Source organism: Vanellus vanellus (assembly GCF_965231255.1).
Source record: "Vanellus vanellus genome assembly, chromosome: 1".
NCBI classification, from domain to species: Eukaryota; Metazoa; Chordata; class Aves; order Charadriiformes; family Charadriidae; genus Vanellus; species Vanellus vanellus.
Genome location: NC_138905.1, coordinates 164194963 through 164216493, shown reverse-complemented (window position 1 = coordinate 164216493; position 21531 = coordinate 164194963). Strand labels below are relative to the sequence as shown.

Genomic DNA, 21531 nt, shown 5'->3' with positions numbered 1-21531 from the left:
TGAGTAGCCATGAAAATTGTGGGAAAGACACTATAATTTCTGCTAACCTTTATATCCAGAAATTAGGTAGGGTTAAGTTTAAAAAAAATCCAGAAGGGAAGAAAGGGGACAGACAGAGAGACCTGCAGAGATAAATAAAATAATCATCAGCAAAGGAATCTGAAGGAAACACCTTCTTTGAGGTTTTACAATAAACTGCTAGCGAATCTTTTGTATATCAATGGCAGGAACAGCCTTTTCTATCTCAAGAAGTTTCATAATGTGTCACAGACTTCATATTTGGAGCAGCAAGACACCAGGAAAGATCTGAATGAGCTGATATAAATTGTCAAGTACAGAAAATACTAATGTTCACAGAATTGTTTTCCTCCGCACTCCAAATGAAAGTAAATGCACTAAGAAAGCAATGCTTGACAAGCCTGGTGTGTAAGCTCTTAGCAGCAACATTCTTCACAAAACTCGTTTCTTAAATTCAGGGCAATAGCAAAGTTACTTGCTGTGAGATCTCTTAGCTAGAACCAGCACTACTGTGTTGGTGCAATGAAGTTGGTTTGAATGAAAAATAATTGGCTTATTTAAAATACTATTATTAATAATCTATATGTAATATATTATTGTTTGTCTCCACACAACAATGTTTCATCTATATAGTTTCACTTAAACAGCTTCTAGCAATGAACAGCTACCTTGCCTAGGTTTGTAAGAAATCTCTGTATTATTAAAATAATTTTACCATATAATAAAAATCTCTTTTTCTTAGTTTAACAATTCCTGACACAACAAATATTTTGAAATCAACACTTCATAAAGCTTCTGTTGCATATCGCTCCTTCTTCCCATATGCCTTTTCAGAATTTTTTGAATATGCTGAAAAATTCTGTACATTTTTCTTAGACAAATTCCATTTCCTCTCCCCTTGACAGGTTTTAAAATGAAGAGAAATAATAATAAAAATAATTATTTAATTATAGTTCAATAACTCAATTTATAAAATGGTTTTAACATTTAAACATTTTACTTGCTCAAAGTAAATTTTTCCTATTACTTTCCTACTTGAAATGAAAGTGAAGAATTATTTGATCACATAATATTGGTATGGTAACAATGCTCTCCATTACTTTGCATACTGAGAAAAAAGTGAAAACTATTTTCACAAAGCACCAAACAATATAAATGAGGGTTCATTGCTTCCCACTATTAAACTATATCATAATGCCACAAATTAAAATAACTAAATAATGATCTATATGTAACTACAGTTATACTCAGGAAGAACTATCTATATGGGATGACTGTCTATTTTGATTGTCGTCTGTATTTTTCCTCCTTGACATTTGAAGTCACATGAAAATTATAATTTCAAGACTTATAGACAAAGATTTCCACATTTTTCTCTATACAAATGCCATTATATGCATGTAACTATGAGGGACATGGTTTAGTGGCAACTTGGCAGTCCAAGATTAACAGTTGGACTTGATAATCTTAAAGGTCTCTTCCAACCAAAACGATTCTATTATTCTATCCAGTATATGCATATACCAGAAAATAAGCATATTTTCTAGAATAAAACATAATTTTATTTCCTCGGTTTGTTTCATTTACCTTAAAGTGCTCCAATACTATACACACGCTAGGAAATATTCTCAAACTATTTTATTTTGGTTTTCATTTATTCTTTCCAATAGTGCATCTTTACAATTACTTCATGGGAATTCTCAATGCTGACATGCAGCAAAGCAATTCAAATTACACTCTTTCAATACAACTACTCTTACAGCTATGATTTGACAGGCAACACATTTGAGAAGACAGTGGGTTAGATTTGAAAGAACTGGATCTGGACCTATCAAAAAAACTTACCGTGCATCACTGGTAGACTTGGTTTAGATTCTTCAAGGTGCTCTACAGTAGTGTTCACTAAAATAGCATGGAAGTAAAAAATAATGTAAACGTATTATAGTGAACAATAACAAACATGTACAGATTCATAAATGTTGCAAAATTTAATCAGATTTATGAAAGATGCAATTTTTGGCATATTACTGTAAACCAATAGTTTACAAAGTAAAAATTGGCCCTTCACAACATAAAAGCACATCTCTTTATAGGCTAAAGAATTTTAATACTTCTACAACCAGGAAAAGAAACTAATAATTAAATTGTCACTGAACTGGAATGTGAACCTGCACTAGTCAGATCATCCCTTTGGTCATGTCTGTATGTTGTCTTTGTTTCCCAGGGAAGAAGCCCTGGCCCAAAGCTACTTAATTAAGTCTAGCCTGATCAACACTTGTATTCTCCAAAGAGGATCTGCTCCATCCACATTTCATACAAATCAGTGCAAACCCTATATATAAACATGTATACAGTGTAGCCTTGGAGTGAATTATCACTTCAATTCTGCATTCCTCAGATCAGCTTGGGGCCTAAAAGCAAATTCACTTGCGTGAATGGCCTGTGCTTCAGTGTGGCCAAACGTGACCAGCTCTAGTTGAGAAGCCATACAGCCATACTATTACTATGCTCTCCTCAAACTAACCTACCCTCTGCTGTTAGATGCAGTTCAAGCAAATGTCCTGCTGATAAAGCAAGATGGTTTCCAAACTGGAATTCGAATTAATCCAGCTGTCATCTTCTATTGCAATAAATTTATTTCAAGTCACCGCAACTGCAGCATCAACTATACATGTGTTTGTGGTGCAAGACTGCATCCCAAAATACTGTTATCACATTTAGCTATTTGTAATGGACTTCAGATGTTAAAGCATTGCACAGAGTGCAAAGAATAACAGAGTTCTTAAAATTCTTTGAACATCTGTATATTAACTGATAAATTAATTCATTTTGTCTACTCTTTCAGTATTTTCCCTTTTGTGAGTTCTGCAGCCTAAGGACAGTCAAGCATGAAAAAACAATTAAAATTATGCTTCATAAAGGAAAACCAAAAGTTGTTTACATAATACAAACTCGAGTTGCTATATTTCACATTTCTTCACTACTCAAGCAATATTTGCACACTAGAAGTCCTTACAGCTGCAAAACGTGAACTTTGAAAATGGCATGGAAACGGTAGGCACCCTGTGAAATACAAATGAATTACCAGTATTGATTTGATTTCAATATTTAGTTAGTAAAGTTGTCCATATTTTTTAATGAATTGTAACATTTCTTTCAGCCAAGCTGCTGAAATCAGAAACAAAATCTGCTTTTTCTTACAGTTTGTACTTACCATCATATTGTTTAATGCTTGCAACTGATCTTGTGGACAATTCTTTTATCTAAAAGAGAAAAGATAGATACATAAATAGTTACAAATGTAAATGATTGATATCTTGAAATACATATTTAGTACAAAACACATGGTTTCAGTATGTCCTGGTTTGAGGTAAAACAGAACCAATTTTGTTCAGTAACTTTGCTTCTTAGTTAGGCCTCTTCTAACTACTGAAATTAACAGCATATTGTGCAGACAATGTTCACTCTCTCAGAGTGATAAGACCAACTGTCTATAGCTGATGCCCAGGCATGGCATGCAGAGAGGCTCCTGCTTATACTTATTGCTGTAACCCCCAAGGCCAACCAACTTTGTTATTTGCCACGTTGGAGGGTCGGAAGCGGAAAAGCATAGTGGGGTCCCACCTGCAGGGAGGAGTGGACAGGACAGGTGACCCAAAACTGACCAACAGGGTATTCCATCCCATCTGCCTCATGCTCAGTATAAAAGCTGAGGGATCAAAGGGTCAGCTCTCTTCCTTCAATGGCCAATGTCTGAGGAGGACTCATGTCTGTTTGTCTGCCTGTGATCCCGATCCCGAATGCAGATCCGGAATCCAGTTCCTGTCCATCACTGAGTCCAGCCTGGGACTGCCCCAGTGCCAGCTGGTGTCATGATTATCATCTCAGGAGCTTGATACGGTTTTGTATATATTTCTTTTTTTTATTATTTTATTTTATTAATAATATTTCATTAAAGTAGTTTAGTTCCTTCTAAACTCATAAGTCTCTTTTTCCCTCCTCTGCCTCTCTTTTTGAAGAGGGGTAGAGGGGGGCATCTGTCGGTCCCATCTGGGGTCCCCCAGGTCCCCAGTAGCCAATTTGGCCTAAACCACGACACAGTACTATTCCGTAACAGAAATTATTGTTTATGATTTGGGGAGAAAAATACCACTTTTATGGAACTTTATTCTACTGCCTAATGCATATTTCATTCATGCTCAATGAATGTTGAAAATTTATTTCTGTTTGTTGTCTTATGTGAACTCATGCTTTGTACACCCTGTTATTACAACCTATAAACGGAAATGAGAGTGGGCTTATGGGCCACTCCAGCACCTACAGTTTCAATAGTTTCTGCTTCAGCAATTCATGTTCAATTTTGCAAGTCTAGCTCCACTCCATGGAAACACTTAATTACACATTGATTGTAAATATATTAACAGTTCTCCTGTCTGCTCTGCAGTGTTGTCTATTTGACACCCAAGACGTGCACTGAACAGAATAAGAGTGTAGAGGAAACAAGCTGGCTGTAATTCGATATAAAGAAAACAAGAAACCTGTGAATCCTGTATCATTAAAACAATGTTCTGCACTCCAATTCCCAAAACAGAAGCTAAACCCCAACCACAGTCAACATCAGCTGGAGCTGGCACAAGATATTGGACCTTGGTCCCCTTTTATTTATCTGTTTGGATGTAGCCAGTAATGCCCCAATTCACTGTCCATTCAGTTTGGATTTTACAAAAGTGTTAGCTATTTCTCAAGCCCTTCCAGTTTCCAGGTATGGAGAATGTAGATCTTCACAATTGTATTTCACAAACACCAAACTCTGATCCCTCTGAACCTATTTCACATCTGTGATCATACTGTTTTTTTTAAAAGGTCACTTTACTGCAAGTAATTTGTCTAGGATTAAGTCCTCTATTGCTCCAGCTATCAAATTAGTTGAGTTGTAAAAGCTATTATTTGTCTTTCCAATTTTTTAAACACTTAAGTGTAGTTTTAACATTAATATCAACAAAAATGTGTAAAATCAGATGTTGATTTGTAAAGAACGCAGCAACCAGAGGAATAGGCTGTAAGGACTGCATAATCACGCTATAGTCTAAAATCCAGAACACCCAGATCTTCACCCACCAATCACCTCAAAAAATCTATAATTATGTTTGACAAAAGTGTAATTTAAGCAAAATCAATTCATTTCCAAATAAATAATTTCATCACACAATAACAGACTATCTCAAGTTGGAAGGGACCCATAAGGATCATCGAGTCCAACTCCCTGCTCCTCACAGGATGACCTAAAACTAAACCATATGACTAAAAGTGTCGACCAGAGACTCGAACTCTGACAGGCTTGGTGCCCTGACCACTTCCCTGGGGAGCCTGTTCCACTGACCAACCACCCTTTCAGTGAAGAACCTTTTCCCAATGTCCAATCCGAACTTCCCCTGATGCAGCTTCATTCCATTTCCTCCTGTCCTGTTGCTGGTCACCAGAGACAGGAGATCAGCATCTCCACCTCCACTGCCCTCCTTGAGAAAGTTGCAGACTGCAATGAGATCACCCCTTGGCCTTCTCCAAGCTGAACAAGCCAAGTGACCTCAGCTGCTCCTATGAAAGCTTGCCCTTGAGACCTTTCACCATCTCGGTTTCCCTCCTCTGGACACACTCTAATAGCTTTATGTCCTTCTTATATTGAGGTGCCCAAAACTACACAGAGTACTTGAGGTGGGGCTGCACCACTGCAGTGCGGAGTGGGACAATCTCCTCCCTGGACCAACTAGTGATGCTGTGCTTGATGCACCTCAAGACAGAGTTGGCCCTTTTGGCTGCCAGGACACACCACTGACTCATATTCACCTCTTGTCCCCCAGTTTGTATGTACCACCAGGATTACACCGTCCCAGGTGGAGAAACTGCCACTTGCTCTTGTTAAATTTCATACAGTAATCATTTAATTAATTATTCTCTCAGTGACCAAAATGATACTTTTAGAGTGAGAAGTCATGTATTTTCAGATTTCAAACACTAATTTTCATTATGATTATTTTGTGTTCACCATCAGAAAGTTTTCATCTGCAGAGGTCTTCGATGACTGTGACCTAGTAGTCTTTTAACTTTATGTTGAACTTACTAAAGACATTTGGTTTATTATCCCTTTCCTTCTAAATTGTGTTTTAATTCCTGGTTTACATTCCTGTGTCTCTTTTCCAGATCTATTCTTATTTATCAACATAACTTCCAAAGCGTAACAAAACTACTACAGCAATATTACTACAAATTGGGAATAGTAACTATGCACCCAGAGATAAAGACCAAATGCTAGTAAAATATTTCTCTATGTCCTATGCTCTCTGAAACAGAGCACTTCACAAAACAGACCTGCTTCTTCTGAGTAATAATCAGATCATTCTGCTCCTGAAGCCTCTGCCCCAATTCTTCTATCCTCCTCTTGTAAAAGGTGTTGTTTTTATTCAGGTCTTCTCTCACTGACGATTTAAGCTTCTCAATCTGTGACAGTAGCTAGAAAGCAATCAGAAGAAAAGTAACTTCATATTAATATTATATAAAGTATTTTAATATTATATAGAGCATTTTAATGCTATAAAGTTTAAACAAGCGAGTGTCACATTTAAATATTTTTAACACTTTTTTTTCAGTAAAAACATAATGGCTCCTATGATCTCATTGGGACTTGCATATATTGCAAAACAGTTGTCTGGATCACTTTTTATTTACACAAGGAAGACTACCTAAATTGCAATACAAAGAAACGTACATATAAACACACTGCTGAGATTGCCTAAAAATAAGATTGCAGGAAAAAGCATACAACTCTATAAAAATGGTTTGGTTATAAACAGTGCCAAATAATGATATTTTAAGGTGATGAGATGTGAATTTGCATGATAAACCTAATATATTAGTTCTGAATGTAGAAGAAAGGGAGAAATATTTTAGGTGCACCATCCCAAAAGTAATACTTACAGTACTCCTCCCTTATTCTATTCTTGCATTGTATGTGGGTGTATCATTAACTACATCCTTTTTGGGGAATGTTCCATGGTTCCTCCCCACTGATTTCTTGCCAGAGGAGGAGAAGTATTGGTCAGACCACTATGATCTGCTCAGTTCTTACACGGTCACGCAGATGAAAGGAAAATGAAAGGAAAAGAAGCAAGAGAAACAAAGCAGGAAAGAGATTAAAAAGAAATGCAGACAAAAAAAAATCTGAGGAATAAAGCTTTGTATAGTAAAATATATAAACTGATGCAAAATAACATGCCATGGTGTCTTTTCCTGGAAAAGCTGGACAGATTCTGCATTAGAAAGCTACAACAGAAAAAGCAGCAGAGAAGTGATAGAAAAGAGAAAAAAAAGATTGAGACATATGCCAAGGTCCATGGTAGCAGAAGGTACAGGGCAGATGAAAGCTATGTGTTGGCAAGTTATATCTCAACTATCCAGCATATCCACATAGCACAGAAAACATTGTATAATACAGTGCTCACATAATTCGTTGTAAGCTCTTCAAAAGAGAGATACAGTTTCAGATGTCTGTCAGATTCTGAAATGATAAATTCTGTTTCAACCCTAGCCTTAACTGAAATACCAAGATACTGGCATAACAGAAATACAGAGATAATAAATGCATCTAAGAGGACACACTCATATAAACTCTTGAGATCTAGGCTTTCTAATGCAGCAGATATAATACAGCATATCAAGAACTACTGAAACGGTAAGAAAATAAACTAAAAGGAGACTTTTTGCTTAAGTGGTTTGCTGTGCCACTTACCAGGGACTTTTCTGTCTCGTGGTCATGATGAAGGGCTTGTATTCTAGACGTCCACTTACTTTCCTGCATAGATGAGATCAGTATCAATTCCTGTTAATAACACATTACCACCTAGTTTGATACATGCAGCTTTATTTCTGTTAATAAGACATTACCATTTAGTTTGATATATGCAGCTTTATTTTTCTAAATAAACCATAAATACTGAAAAGATTATTGATGATATGAAATTTGAGTAACCCCATATTTAAGACCCAGAACAGTCATCAGCATGTTTTGTACATCTGAGCATGGTTTTCTTACCAATCACTCTAGAAACTATGTATTTGTTCCTTGATTTGTACATATAGTGACTGTGAGTGAGAAATACACAGGTATTTTGATACATCTGTGTAGTAATAGTAGTAAGAGCAGGTTTTTTTTCCCAAAAATGTCATTTCAGGCACTAATTAACAATGTATTTTGTGTAATGATGATAAAACAGTTTTAATATATGAGTTTTAGAGTGAATCAAATTTTCTTTGATTAAATAAAAAACAAAGTAAAACTCACTGAGTTTTCCAAATCTTTGAGCAAAAGTGACCAAACTTCTGGATGATACCAGCAGTATATAAAGACCCTCACATCCCAAGAACCATGAAATATATAATGCATGTCTCAAAGTATCAAAAAAAAAAAAAAAAAAAAAAAAAAGAGTAAAAAGGTTTGTGGGTACTTCCAAAGACCTCACAACTCTTTTTTTTTTTTTTATAGGAACACGGACATGCAGGTGAGTCTCAGAGCAATGCAGTGATCTTGGCCTCAGTGGCTTTTCCTCGCTCAATCTTTCCTATAGGTGGGACTTGGATCGTCCAACAGCTTTGCACTACCACCAGCATCTGTGCTGGTCAGATAATATAGCCCTGGTACAGAAGTTGCACCTGACAAGCTCCAGTGCTTCATGAGACTGAAAAGCCACAGGTTGACAAATCCTGTCAGGAAGTGTCTTCATATTTCTTTTCATCTTGGAACATTGAAAACTCCAGTTTTTCCCTCAGTGGCCTCACAGATCAGCAGACATCAGTGATTTATTAGAGCCTTCTGGAATTGAACTGCAATCATACTTGGTAAAGCTTAATATATTTAAAAATAAAGAATAAGGGGATATCAATAAATATATAACTATTTATTAAGGATAAAGGAAATAATTCCTTGATTTTCATTATAGAGATTGTACTAAATAGCAGTAAATCTTTAAAAACAGCTATTTTGACATTGAGAGGGATAAGAATTTTACTTATGGATTTAAAATCCTACTCAGATATGTACAAAAATTAAAAGAACACAAGTAGTCTGTCAAAAGCAACACATTACGCTACAGTGTTACCTGTTTTTCAAGAAGTTTAACCACATTGTGATAATCCTGAGGACTCTGAGGTTTCTCTGCTGTAAATTCTTCGCTGTCTTTCAGCGTCCCTAAATTGGATTTTTGTTGCATATTGGACTTTTGTAATTCTAACAGTTGCTAAAAGACAGGGGGGGAAAATTAAGACCTGAATATGTACACAGTTTTATTTTATAAAACTGTCTTTTAATACAAAATTTACTTTAAACAATTACACAGAGATTGCATCAGGCACTTCTCACTTTTCTCATGAGGTCAGCATTTATCAAATTTCATGTAATAATTAATATATGCATCTAACAGAAATATATCTTGCAAATATACACAGGAACTAGCAGCTACAAAACATAAGCTGCTCTGGTAATGCTGTGCATAGTTGTTTTCTGACCCACCTATACTTTTAAAATTTTCTTTCTAGTCAAAACTCTGGAAAGCATTTCCAGAGCATGTATTGAAAACACATGCAGTTCTACTGTCAGGACTATAATGCAGAGGTTAGTGCCCTCCATGCCAGTTATAAGAATATGAATATAAGGATACCTAACAGACAGCAATAATAACAACATCTACTAATATGTAAACAGGCCCTCAAAAGTTGAGGAGTAAGAAAAAACTGACATAGTTGCTGAAGGCATAATTCATTCATCCAAAAAACCCCCAATGCTATTAAAAAAAGAACAGGTATTATGTTAATAAAGTACCAGAATACAAAGATACAATTATGGCTATCATCCAACCATTATTCTTATGGTTTTGTAAGACGACCTCTAAGATGACTACAGCACATTTCAAATATGTGAAGTTCACTAGCATCTACTGTAAGGGATCCATGCCTTAAAATGTTGGAAAATTTAAATCACTTACATTTTCTAATGATGTATTTCTTGAAGATAACTCCTTAAGCTCTTTCATAAACATCTCTTTCACTTTTTCTATTTCATCAGCCAATTTCTCTTTTTCCTCCTCTTTCCATTTATGAAATGATTGTAGAATTTCTTCTTCTTTTGATTTTTGCTGTTCGCATTCCTGAAATTATTTTAAAAACATTATTTGTTATTTCATCCCACATGCAATACTAATTCAAGCACCCAAACTATGTGTGGGAAGAAGTCACTTGCAATGGGCAACATTGTGACATCAAAAAACATGAAAAAAAACCCAAGCAAAACAGTTTCTGAAGAATTCTGGAGCAGCAAACTATACATTTGCCTAGCAAAAAAAGTATGCTTCAAAGTTTTGATAATTCATTATTTTTCATTGAATAACACAGGAATGACCTTACTTGGTCATATCAAAGATACACCTAGTTCAGCATCCTGTTTCTCACAGAGGCCATAAGTGTATAAGTGGGAAAGAATAATAACACAGCTTCAGAGTCCGTATTTAGAATGGCTGAACATGTTAAGAGTCATGAGTCTGAAAAAGAGACAACAGCTCGGTGGGGATGGAAGGTGAGATACCGATATCTGCGAAGACCTTTAAGATCACTGAGTTCACCGTAAACTTAACAATGCCAAGTCCACCACTAAACCACGTCTTTAAGTGCCACATCTACCAATCTTTTAAATACCTCCAGGATATTTAATCCTATCATATCCTTTTTGAGATGAAGGGACTAGACCAACACACAGTATTTAGGCTAAGGCTTGCATGGTGATTTTTCAGAATAATTTGTAATATTTGATTTTCTTTGCTAGCTGCTACTAACCCCTGGGCTGATACTTCCCTGGAACTATGTATCACAACCTTAAGATCTTGCCCTTCTGTAATAACACTCAGCTCAGAACCCATCATTTTGTAGATGAAGTTAGAATTATTTTTTCCCCATATACATTTACCCCACTTTATCTCTTAAATTACTTTTACCATTCCATTACCTAGTCACTCATTTTTCTACAGTCCTCAATTTGTTCAAAGTCCTGCATTTCACTGCCTAGAATATATACTTTTTAGGCAACCCCTATGTCTTTCCATCACAGCATTCACTCTGAATTTGTTCTCTGACTAACTATAACAAGCAATCATTGTACACTTCTTAAGAATGGAATCTTCTGTATCCTTTCACCTCAAAGGAGTAGAAGGGACTAAGAATTAGAAGCATGACAGTTTTTATCCAAATTCCCTCCAGTAGTGGTTCTCCTAAAAAAAAAATCATAGGGTATAGATCTGCTCCTTCAATCAAAAGACAACAACATAACAATATCTGAATCGTCAGTGGATGTCAGTCACGGCAGACAAACTGCAACCAGTCACACTTCTCATTTCTATCTTCCCTGAGATCCCAGAAAGACACAGAAGCTTTGAAAGCTTCTTATTGTGTAACACTGCAGGCTGTAGCTTCAGGACATTTCAGGCAGTCCCCTTTTAGTCAGGAGTCTCGGTTAAGACTTCAAAATAGGCCCCTAAGGCACCAAAAAATCTACACTGCACTGTTATGAATACTCCAAGTTCCATCTCATAAGAAAAACAATGCTTCAGGGGCAGGAGAAATATGTTATAGATGTACCTCTCAAAAGTGAGGCACAGAATGAATGAGTAGAATACCTAGCAGATGTCCACATAGGGCCAAGGCCCATTATTTCGACCGTGCTTGCACTCCTAAGTGAAATTCTACCCATGCTCTTCATTTGGTCATTCAGTACTTTTGAAAATGGGAAAAAAACAGAAAGCTGAATGATCCCAAGAATAGGAACAAGAGGACAAAAGAAAGGAGAGTCTGGAGCTATGTTCAGGGAAAGAAACACTGCATGTTTTACAGAAGATCAGGTGTTCCTCTGAAAACAAGGAAGAAAATAACTACTTATAGCCAAGTTTTGTTTATTCTCTTTAAATTCAACATGTAGCGTGTGTTTCCAAATGTAATGGTTGGTTTTATGTTTGGAGGTTCTCAAACTCCACTAGGAAAGGCATTCAGAAGTTCTGAATATTGGGAGAAGGTTCTAAAAGGTTATGTTAACAACCACAAAACACTGCTTTTGAATGTGATACAGGGCAAGCTGCAATATGAAGATGAGTGTTTAACTCAATCATTAAAATTAACTTGTCTCCTATGCCAAGAATTTGCTCCTCAAATTGAAGTGCAAAGCCCCTCCCTCAGTAAAAAAATTTCCATCTCTATTTTGGTAGCAAATTATCTGATTGTATTTACTTAAACAGAAACGAAAGCAATGACGTTATCTGAAATCAACAAGCTTTAAAAAAAACCCCAACAAACAAAAAAACAGGGAACTTAAGAGATTTTTTTTTCTCTTTATGAGCCAGTAAGCGTACTTAGGAGATTCAATATCATCCTAAACAAAGCCGTGCATGTGATTGCAAATAGATAATTACTGCTTTTAAATCATTCTGTTTTAAGGTCTTTTTATTCACACAGCAGTAGCTAAGACTACTTTCTGCTTTGGTTCTCCGGTCAGCCAAATCCTAAGGATTTAAAGACCAACATACAAGTTCTAGAGTGCTTTGCTTCTTCTCAGTCTTGCTTCCTTGAACTGCTTAACACCTCTGTTAGACCGTAAAGTTCTCCACAGCAAAGAATAAATCCTACTCAAGTTATAAAGTCACATGTAAAATCAGTCTTATCTATGAAATGTTTAATCATCACATAATATCACGATGTCAAAAATAGCTTATATTTCACCACAGCAAGACAATTTTATCTGTTTCAATAACAAGCCATGCATCTTATGAACTGGCAAGAGCTAACAGAAGTGCTGTCACAAGTATTCATTTAAAATATGTCTAAAATGAAAGGACGGAAAAAGTGGACGTTCAAAATTACGGTAGGCAAGGGAGGGCGATGCTCTAATGCCCAAGCAGCATTGCTGCTAGATAGGCAAGTTGTAGATACATTTTTGTTCTGTTCCAGTTACAAAATGAACGCAGTCCAAAGTACTAGTTCTTTTGAAAGGTTCACATTACTTACTACATATTACCTTAGAAAACCTGACCATATTAGCCTGTTGTTCAGCCTCTAACTGGGACTTGGTGAGCTGCAGCTGCTCCTTCAGTTTATCAATCTCATCCTGCAATTTGTCTGTCTTTGCTTTCCTCTTCTGTTCTGTTTGAAAGAAACACAGATTTCAAAAATGTCTGCTGTAATTTCTGGAAATGTGATATTTACTGCAAATGTGTTTCTATAGTGTTTCAATAACATCTCCATGAGGCATGACTCACATAGACCATTTCCCTTCCCACTATGAGTCTCCAAAGATGCTTTTAAATACTTACATTCTCCAGACTGCTAACATCCTCAAAGATTGAAAAATATCAATAATTCTGACATGTGAAATATTTTATAAAAAGTATTGTATAATTGAATTTCAAAGGAATCTAACCAACAGATGCTCAAAAAAGGATGTATGAAGGACAGAGTGAACCTCAACGATTCAATTGTTAGGTTTAATTTATTCTAAATAACTTTAGTAAGGAGTCCATTTGGAATACAACATAATATTTATCTGGAATGAGTCAGGGGAAGGTAACTGTAAAAAATATTTTACAAATATGCAAAAACTATAACAATCTTTAATCTTGAAACATTTTATCAATTTTCTCAGGACTTACTAGGCTGCCCATTATCTGGGAAGCTGAGCACAATGCAGATTATTATTTCAGAAATAACTCCCTCATATAATCATTTCAGGCTAATTATTTATGTGGTAATTAGTTCAACTGGTTCTGCAGCTCCCTCCACTATCATTTTTATCAAGCACAAAGTGGACAAGAGCTTCTTTCTTCTTCCAATATATCAATGCTTCCTCAGATGCATACTCAGTCCCTTCTTACTTTTCCTGCTTTTTTATTTGCCTGACAAGCTACAGTTCAGACCTCACTAGATTCTTTCCACTCTTTCTCCTCCCAAGCACTTTTCTAATCACTGCCATTTGCCAATACTTGTTAGTCATTAGCAGTAAATCATAAGCATGCTGCTTAATAGGAAGGAGAGAATTTAGACATGAAAGAAACAAACATTGAGAGCAATGTTTTTCAATCTAAGCATTTTTCAATGAAGAGAAACAAAAATACCTAAGTTAGTGGTATAGCAATCAAGATTATCATAGATATATGCAGTTAGATTATTATTAATGGTTTCTTTTACTCACTATATTTTAGTCAGTTTAGTTCAGGAGATACTGATCCTACTCAAACTGATTTCAGGTGAGCTGGATTATTTCTGTATTTGCCTTAGCACAACTTGTTCATTTTACCCACAGCTTGATAACACACATGCCTAAAGAGAAACTGCCCTGAACTCTGCCACTGAATATTCAGTGGAAATGCTAGGTTGCAAACTACTGTAAATATGGCACACAATTTTTTGTTAATTATTTTCCAACATATGTTGTCCAATACACTTTGTCAGTCAGTGTTCCTTCATTCACAAATATATGTAGCTGCCATCTAAAAATGGTATGTGAAAATCATTCTTCCCAGTTACACAAAATCATGGACTGCACAGCCCCGCTATATTTACACTTTTCTAAACTATCTCAATTTTTTTTATAACATTAAAGTACATACCAATCTGAGATTCTTCTGGATGACGCCTTTGCATGTGACTTTGTAAAAAGGAATAGTTCATAAAAGCCTTTTCACAAAACTGACACTAAAAAAGCAAATAAAAACATTTTAGTTACTATTAGTAACATCTGTTTGGTAAGTATAGCAGTTAAGTTTTTTAACAGGTTATTACATTTTCTCCAGATGTCAAAAGATAGGTAAATTTAATAAATTCCATTTCTCAAGAATAATGAATACAATTCTCACAGTGCCAGATTTCTGTAAAGTTATTAATAAATTTGTGTTATTTAGTGTCTCTCAGTGATGGTTGTGGGCAAGAATCCCGTTGTGCTAAGCACTGTACAAACTCTGAGAAACAAAGACTCTGACCAAGGAAGTTTGAATTCAGCTATAAACCACAGATAAGAGATGAATATAGATAGGTAGAGGAGTATAAGGAAAAAACTAAGACAACACTATTCAGCAAAATACACAGCCACTCCAGCCAACTAGCAGCTCAGGTATTTTAAGCCTCTTGCATCACAGCAAAAGATAGCACCATACAGTCAGAAAAACACCCAGTAAAGATACATTTGAGTATACATAAGTGAGCTGTAAGATGACAATACTAGAAGGACCATAGATATGTAAAAAGGTCAGACATTTCAACAAAAATAAGGTAACAATACACAATTTTGCAAGAAAGGGTACATACATATGTTAGTAAGCTACCTAGCATACTTCTGAAGTGTAAACTATTTAAATTACTGTTCCTATAATTTACTTATTATTTTTTTAATTTTAATTTTAAGTTATATTTAAGTCAGATTTGGATCCTATCCATTTTAAAAGATTTTTTTTGGTTCACCTTCAAAGTGCACTCCACTAATATTCAGAATATTAAAAAAAAAAAATTAGGTAGTACAAGGCCAGAAGCTACACCTACAGATTTTGCAACATACTGGTAAGACTGTGAATCAAAGCCCCTAACCACTTTAGGTAGGGCTGCTAGTTACCTCTTTCTTTCAAATAAATACTTTTCTTTTCCCAGAAATATATATTTTAACAAACCACAAATACTCAGCTGAGTCCTTTTTCCTCATCAATGCGATATGACTGTAAGACACTGTCTTAGTAGACTCAAGATCTTGTCACCATTATCAACTTCCCAGATTTCATCTAGTATTTAAAATACTGCCACTGATAGTCAGGTAGGCTATTAAATATAGGTATCTTTCAGCAAACACTAAAGCCATGAATTATTAAGACAAATTTTGTTGGACAAATGCAAAAACGTGCCAACATAAAACCAAAGCATTGCTGCCAACCAAGAGGGAGCTCACAGTGTAACAGATCACACATGATTTATGGAATGAAATTGGCTGTGAAATAATGTTATCCATTCAAGCACAAACTCCATGTCAGTTTGACTTGCTGGTAGTGAAAGAAAGCTCTTACTGCAGGAGACAGGAATAACACAGGGAATATTTAGGTTTTGAATTATGTAACGTTAATCTTGCAACTACTTTTCACAGTGTTAGACACAATGTGCACTTTATGCCTACATTGTGCATGAGAATATAGAATCATAGAACTGTCTAGGTTGGAAGAGACCCTTGGGATCATTGAGTCCAACAATCTACCCTACTCTACAAAGTTCTCCCCTACACCATATCCCCCAACACCACATCTAAATGTCTCTTAAACACATCCAGGGATGGTGACTCAACCACCTCCCTGGGCAGTCTATTCCAATGCCCGACCACGCTTTCTGTGAAAAATTCTTTCCTAATGTTCAGTCTAAATCTACCCTGTTGGAGCTTGAAGCCATTCCCTCTTGTTCTGTCATTAATTACCTGTGAGAAGAGACCAGCACCAACCTCTCTACAGTGTCCTTTCAAATAGTTGTAGAGAGTGATGAGGTCTCCTCTCAGCCTCCTCCTCCTCAAACTAAACAGTCCCAGCTCCTTCAACTGCTCTTCACATGATTTGTTTGCTAGGCCCTTCACCAGCTTCGTTGCCCTCCTCTGCACTCGCTCCAGCACCTCGATATCTCTCTTGTATTGAGGTGCCCAAAACTGGACACAATACTCGAGGTGTGGCCTCACCAGTGCTGAGTACAGGGGCACGATCACCTCCCTACTTCTGCTGGCCATGCTATTTCTAATACAAGCCAGGATGCCATTGGCTTTCTTGGCCACCTGGGCACACTGCCGGCTCATATTCAGCCGCTTGTCAATTAGAACCCCCAGGTCTCTTTCTGCCAGGCAGCTTTCCAGCCACACCTCCCCAAGCCTGCAGTGCTGCATGGGGTTATTGTGGCCCAAGTGCAGAACCTGGCACTTGCCCTTGTTGAAACTCATACCATTGATGTTGGCCCACTGATCCAATCTATGTCTCTCTGTAGAGCTTCCCTATCCTCCTGGGAATCAATACTCCTGCTTAACTTGGTGTCATCTGTAAACTTGCTGATGATACACCCTATGTCCTTATCAAGATCATATATATGTAAGATTAAATATAATAATATATATAATATAGAACATATAATATATAATACATAATAATATATAATATAGAACATATAATATATATAATATATAATAAGATTAAAAATGATTGTTTAAAATTAAATTTGTATTACTCTGATGAAGGCATTGACCAACAAGTCTTAAATTTATGAGGTATCTTTTTCCTTACAGAAACATTTGAGTCAACTTAGCTGATGTCTTAAAAAATTAAACTTTGCCAGCCTGCTGAAACTGGTATTATATTGTGGGATAAGATTGTACATACTATAAGAAAATTTGCATTGGTTCTGTACTGCAAGTATTCCACGATTAAGTAGAATTTCAACAATCAGGACTGCTAGTATCCCATGTATTTTAAAAAAGGAACAAAACTATAACTTTAAACGTATAGGCACAAAGAGCTAGCCTGAAATCATGTCAAGATTGTGTCCAATGTACTCTCTAGACTTCAGACTACATTTGAAGCTGCAGTCTGTGTTCCTGAAACCTGTTGAAAAATGCTGAAGCTAAAAAACATTTAAATCTATTACACCCAGAACACAAAAATCCCCCCCCAAAAAAAACAGAGTGCCATGGCACAGACAGTCAGAACAGGAATGTACTAAGGCTCTTAGGGAAGACCCTTATGGAACAGATTGTTGTGGAGTTAGGGATGAGTGACCTCACTGGGGCTCTTTACCACCATGCCCGAGTCACTTCTGAGTCACACACACAAGTAGAAACTTTGTGCCTGGAGAACGTTACTACAGCAAAATGACAACTTGCAGACAGGCAGGTTACTGCTTAGTGCCAGTTCTGATGTACTTGCCCTGTGTGCTTTCTGACCATGGAAAGACAGCAACAGAAAGTAGTAACACGTTTATCACAGGTTTTATATGTGTGTGTATCTGACACTTCAGATGCATCAAAAGCAAAGCCAAGAATATAAAGCACTTGTTAGTAAGAAGAGGATTTGTGGAAGAAGATCTAGTACTCTCCCAAACATCTGTGATACCGGCCAAATGTCTGTGAAACACAGATGGGAAGCAAAGCACCCGCAAGCAATGCACTCCCTTTTTGTACGGTCACGGGTCCCTGCAGCTCCAGCCTTTCACCCAGCAAGTGACTGTAACCTGGCAAAGCAGGACTGCTCTGCCGCCCATCACCGGTGGGCTCAGAGCCGGCAAGGTGTGGGTGACCAGGCCACCAGGACCTCTCCTCTCACCTGGTGGTAGCTGGTTCGGGCCTCCAGCATCATCTGCTGGGTGCTGATCATCTTCTTCCTCCGGCGGCACTCCTCCTTGAGCCCCTTGATCTCCTGCGAGCGGTGGGCCACCTCCTTGCCCAGCTGGTCGCGCTGGGCCTGGGCCACCCGCAGGGCCTCCTCCAGGCTGCCGAGCTGGGCGCTGAGGTACTCCTGGGAGTGCAGCAGGTACTCGGTGCAGAGCTGGGCCAGGCGCAGCAGCTTGAGCAGCAGCGGGTCGGCGGGGCCCTGGCAGTGGGGGCAGCGCTCCCGCTCGGCGCTGCAGAAGGTGACGTGTTCCAGGTGCTCCTGCAGGACCGCCACGTCCCCTTCCCGCGACACCCGGCCCACGTCCACGGCGCTCAGCCGCCGCCAGTCCGGGCCCTCATGGCGGCCGCGGAACTGGAAGGCGGGAAACGGCGCCGGCCCCGCGCCGGCCCCGGCTCCCCCCGCCGCCGGCGGGTAGTAGGCGCGCTCGGTGAAGGGCTGCGGGAGAGAGACACGGCTCAGCCCGGGCCGGCACCCACCCCCCGCCCGCCCGCCCGCCTTCCCTCCGTCCCTCCCGGGCGCTCACCATGCCGGGGCTCCGTCCCTCGGGCTCCGCTCGGCGCCGGCGTCCTCCGCGTCGCTAAGGCAGCCGCGGCCTGGGCGAGGCGGGGGGAGGCGGGAGTGAGGCCCGGCCTATCCGCACCGCACAGCCCCGGGCCCGCCCCGCCGCTCCCCGACACATCGCCCTCCCAGCGCCCCGCCCGGCCCGGCCCGCGGCGGCACCCCGGGACAGGCGGCGGGCTAGCTGTCGCCACGCCGCCCTAAGCAGGCAGTACCCGTGTCCCACGACGGGGACTCGGCTCCCTGCGCGGCACGAATCCCGCTCACTTCCCCGTCCCAGCATCTTCTTCCCCCGGTACCTCCGCGGTCTCCGGGCAGCGCCCTGCAAATTAGCCCGCTCTCGCCTGTCCCAGCGCTCCTCCTGCCTCGGACGCCCTACGCTTGTACCGATATACCCTTTACCGTCTTCACGCATTACTCGCATCTAGAAATACATCCTCGGCTACGCTATTACGTATGTGGACCATTACCACGGTTACACAGCATGTGCCTTCTCTCTCCACACTCCCTTCATTTCACCATAGAAGTCTATAAATGGCACCCTCCAGACCCACTTCACTGCGCCATGCCTCCCCACCCACCGCCCTGTTCCTACACCGCACTCACCCCATCAAACGTTACACCCCTCTGTCCCCCCGTGCTGTTTTACGCCCTTCTCCAGCCTCACTGACTCATCTCCCAGATGTGGTGACACATGTCACCTCCCCACCATCAGCATATGGGACGTATGCCATTTCTCTGTACATCTTCACGCCGCTGCATCCCTACGTGCCTCAGCTGGTAGCTCAACGCAATCTCTCCAGTGCAACTCCATACCCTCCCAATGCCGGCACACCAACCTCCTGCCAGGTGCTTTCACACACCTTCCTCACCCTAACATAGTCATGGACACTTTGCATGCCGCTTCCAGGTGCTCTCCTCACTCATCACACCAACACACCTCCACCTGCTATCACCATGCACCAGACCACCTCTTACAACCATATAAACCTACAACCTCACCATGTCCGCCTGTCACTTCTGCCTTGCTCCACTAATTGCAAACATTTCATTCCCACGAAGCATCTCACGGCTTGTGTACATCACCTACGTCACCATCCCATGCTCAAATACTTTTCTTCAAAGGCAATCAACAATTAGTGCCATCTCCCTGCCTCACCACAATTCCTAGTACTCCCTAGCTCGGTGTTCCCATTTCCCTGCTCCTTGCTCCTGCTCAGTTTCTTCAAACTCTGTCCCCAGGCAGGACCATCATTCTCCATCATACAAAATTATCCTACTCCCTTGCTCATCCTTACTGCTCTTCTCCAAAATCCTGCTCTTTCTGTTATCACTTCTTAATATTTCAACCCCCTACACTGCCCTTGCTTCACCACCATATTCCATGTTTATACCTACCTGGCTTGTCAGTCCCTTCCACACACACTTCAGTTTCTCATCCTCCTGGTCATTCGTAGACACACACCTCTCCAAGAACATTCACACAATATACACAACCATACACACCATTCCATAGGCTCCTCTACATCATATATCATAGACTCACAGAAATGTTACTCACAAGGGACCTCTGGTGATCATCTAGTCCAACTTCCTGCTCAACACAGGGATATCACCAACACTAGTTCACATCACCTGTGGCTTTTAAGATGAACAAACAGTCCATGACCTGTCTGGGCAACCTGTTGCATGGCTGTGCTCTCCTCCTGATGAAAATGTTTTTCCCAATATCTCACCGAGCATCTACTACTACCAAGAAAAAAAATTGTTCTGATATTTTTGTGACTGTTCTTCAAGTAACTGCAGGCCACTATTAGAGTGCCCCTTTGCCTTCTCTTCACCACACAAAACAAGCACAGCTCCCTCAACCTCGTCTTGTAGATCCTTTGCTGTAGACCCCTAAGCATCTTGTTAGCCCTTTTCTGTCCAACTTCAAATTCCACCACATCCCTCAGGCTCCCCCTTAATATTTTCTTCCATTCATCTCCTAGGAACTTGCAATGAACCTCACCTCTCATCTGCATTTTTAATTTTGCCCTTTCCAATATAAACATGTCTACTTTTAATCACAACATACATCTACTTCCATGCAAATACCAACAATGTTGTTACATGCACTAATGCAAGGACCGTTTCCCTCACGAATTACAAGCTCTTAGTTTTACCTTGGTTGTTGTGCAAAATGCTTGTTTGCTTTTCCCACATACGTGAATTGATACAAGAAAATACACTGGATCTTCCTACAAATCTCCTATAGGAAACCTAGGCACGCAGCAGACTGACGCTCAAAACAGATGGACCTCTGATGGGAAGAAATGGGGGTCTGGTACTGAACACCCACAACAGAGGTGTCCTCGCAGTCAGCGCACCCCAAAACAACGACCACGGTACACACCTCTGCTTCACAGCACAGACCCAAGCATTTCCTCCAGCCCTCAGCTACCAAAACCCTACCCCAGCCAGTGTCTGAGAGACCCAGATCGGC

The 21531-nt window shown here is 39.4% G+C and overlaps 1 protein-coding gene across 1 annotated transcript in view; it reads right to left on the bottom strand.

Annotated features, from left to right (window-relative positions):
• The window catches only part of DZIP1 (DAZ interacting zinc finger protein 1), a 37750-nt gene extending 18675 nt beyond the window's left edge, over positions 1 to 19075 (bottom strand). The window contains exons 1-10 of the mRNA XM_082498223.1: positions 19012 to 19075; positions 18420 to 18923; positions 14706 to 14790; positions 13118 to 13242; positions 10050 to 10211; positions 9168 to 9305; positions 7802 to 7864; positions 6385 to 6525; positions 3233 to 3281; positions 1864 to 1920 (exon numbers count right to left, since the gene is read on the bottom strand). Coding sequence (XP_082354349.1) covers positions 1864 to 1920; positions 3233 to 3281; positions 6385 to 6525; positions 7802 to 7864; positions 9168 to 9305; positions 10050 to 10211; positions 13118 to 13242; positions 14706 to 14790; positions 18420 to 18923; positions 19012 to 19014 — 1327 coding nt within the window. The 5' untranslated portion in view covers positions 19015 to 19075. The remainder of the gene's footprint in view (positions 1 to 1863; positions 1921 to 3232; positions 3282 to 6384; positions 6526 to 7801; positions 7865 to 9167; positions 9306 to 10049; positions 10212 to 13117; positions 13243 to 14705; positions 14791 to 18419; positions 18924 to 19011) is intronic.
• Positions 19076 to 21531: the final 2456 nt, after the last annotated feature.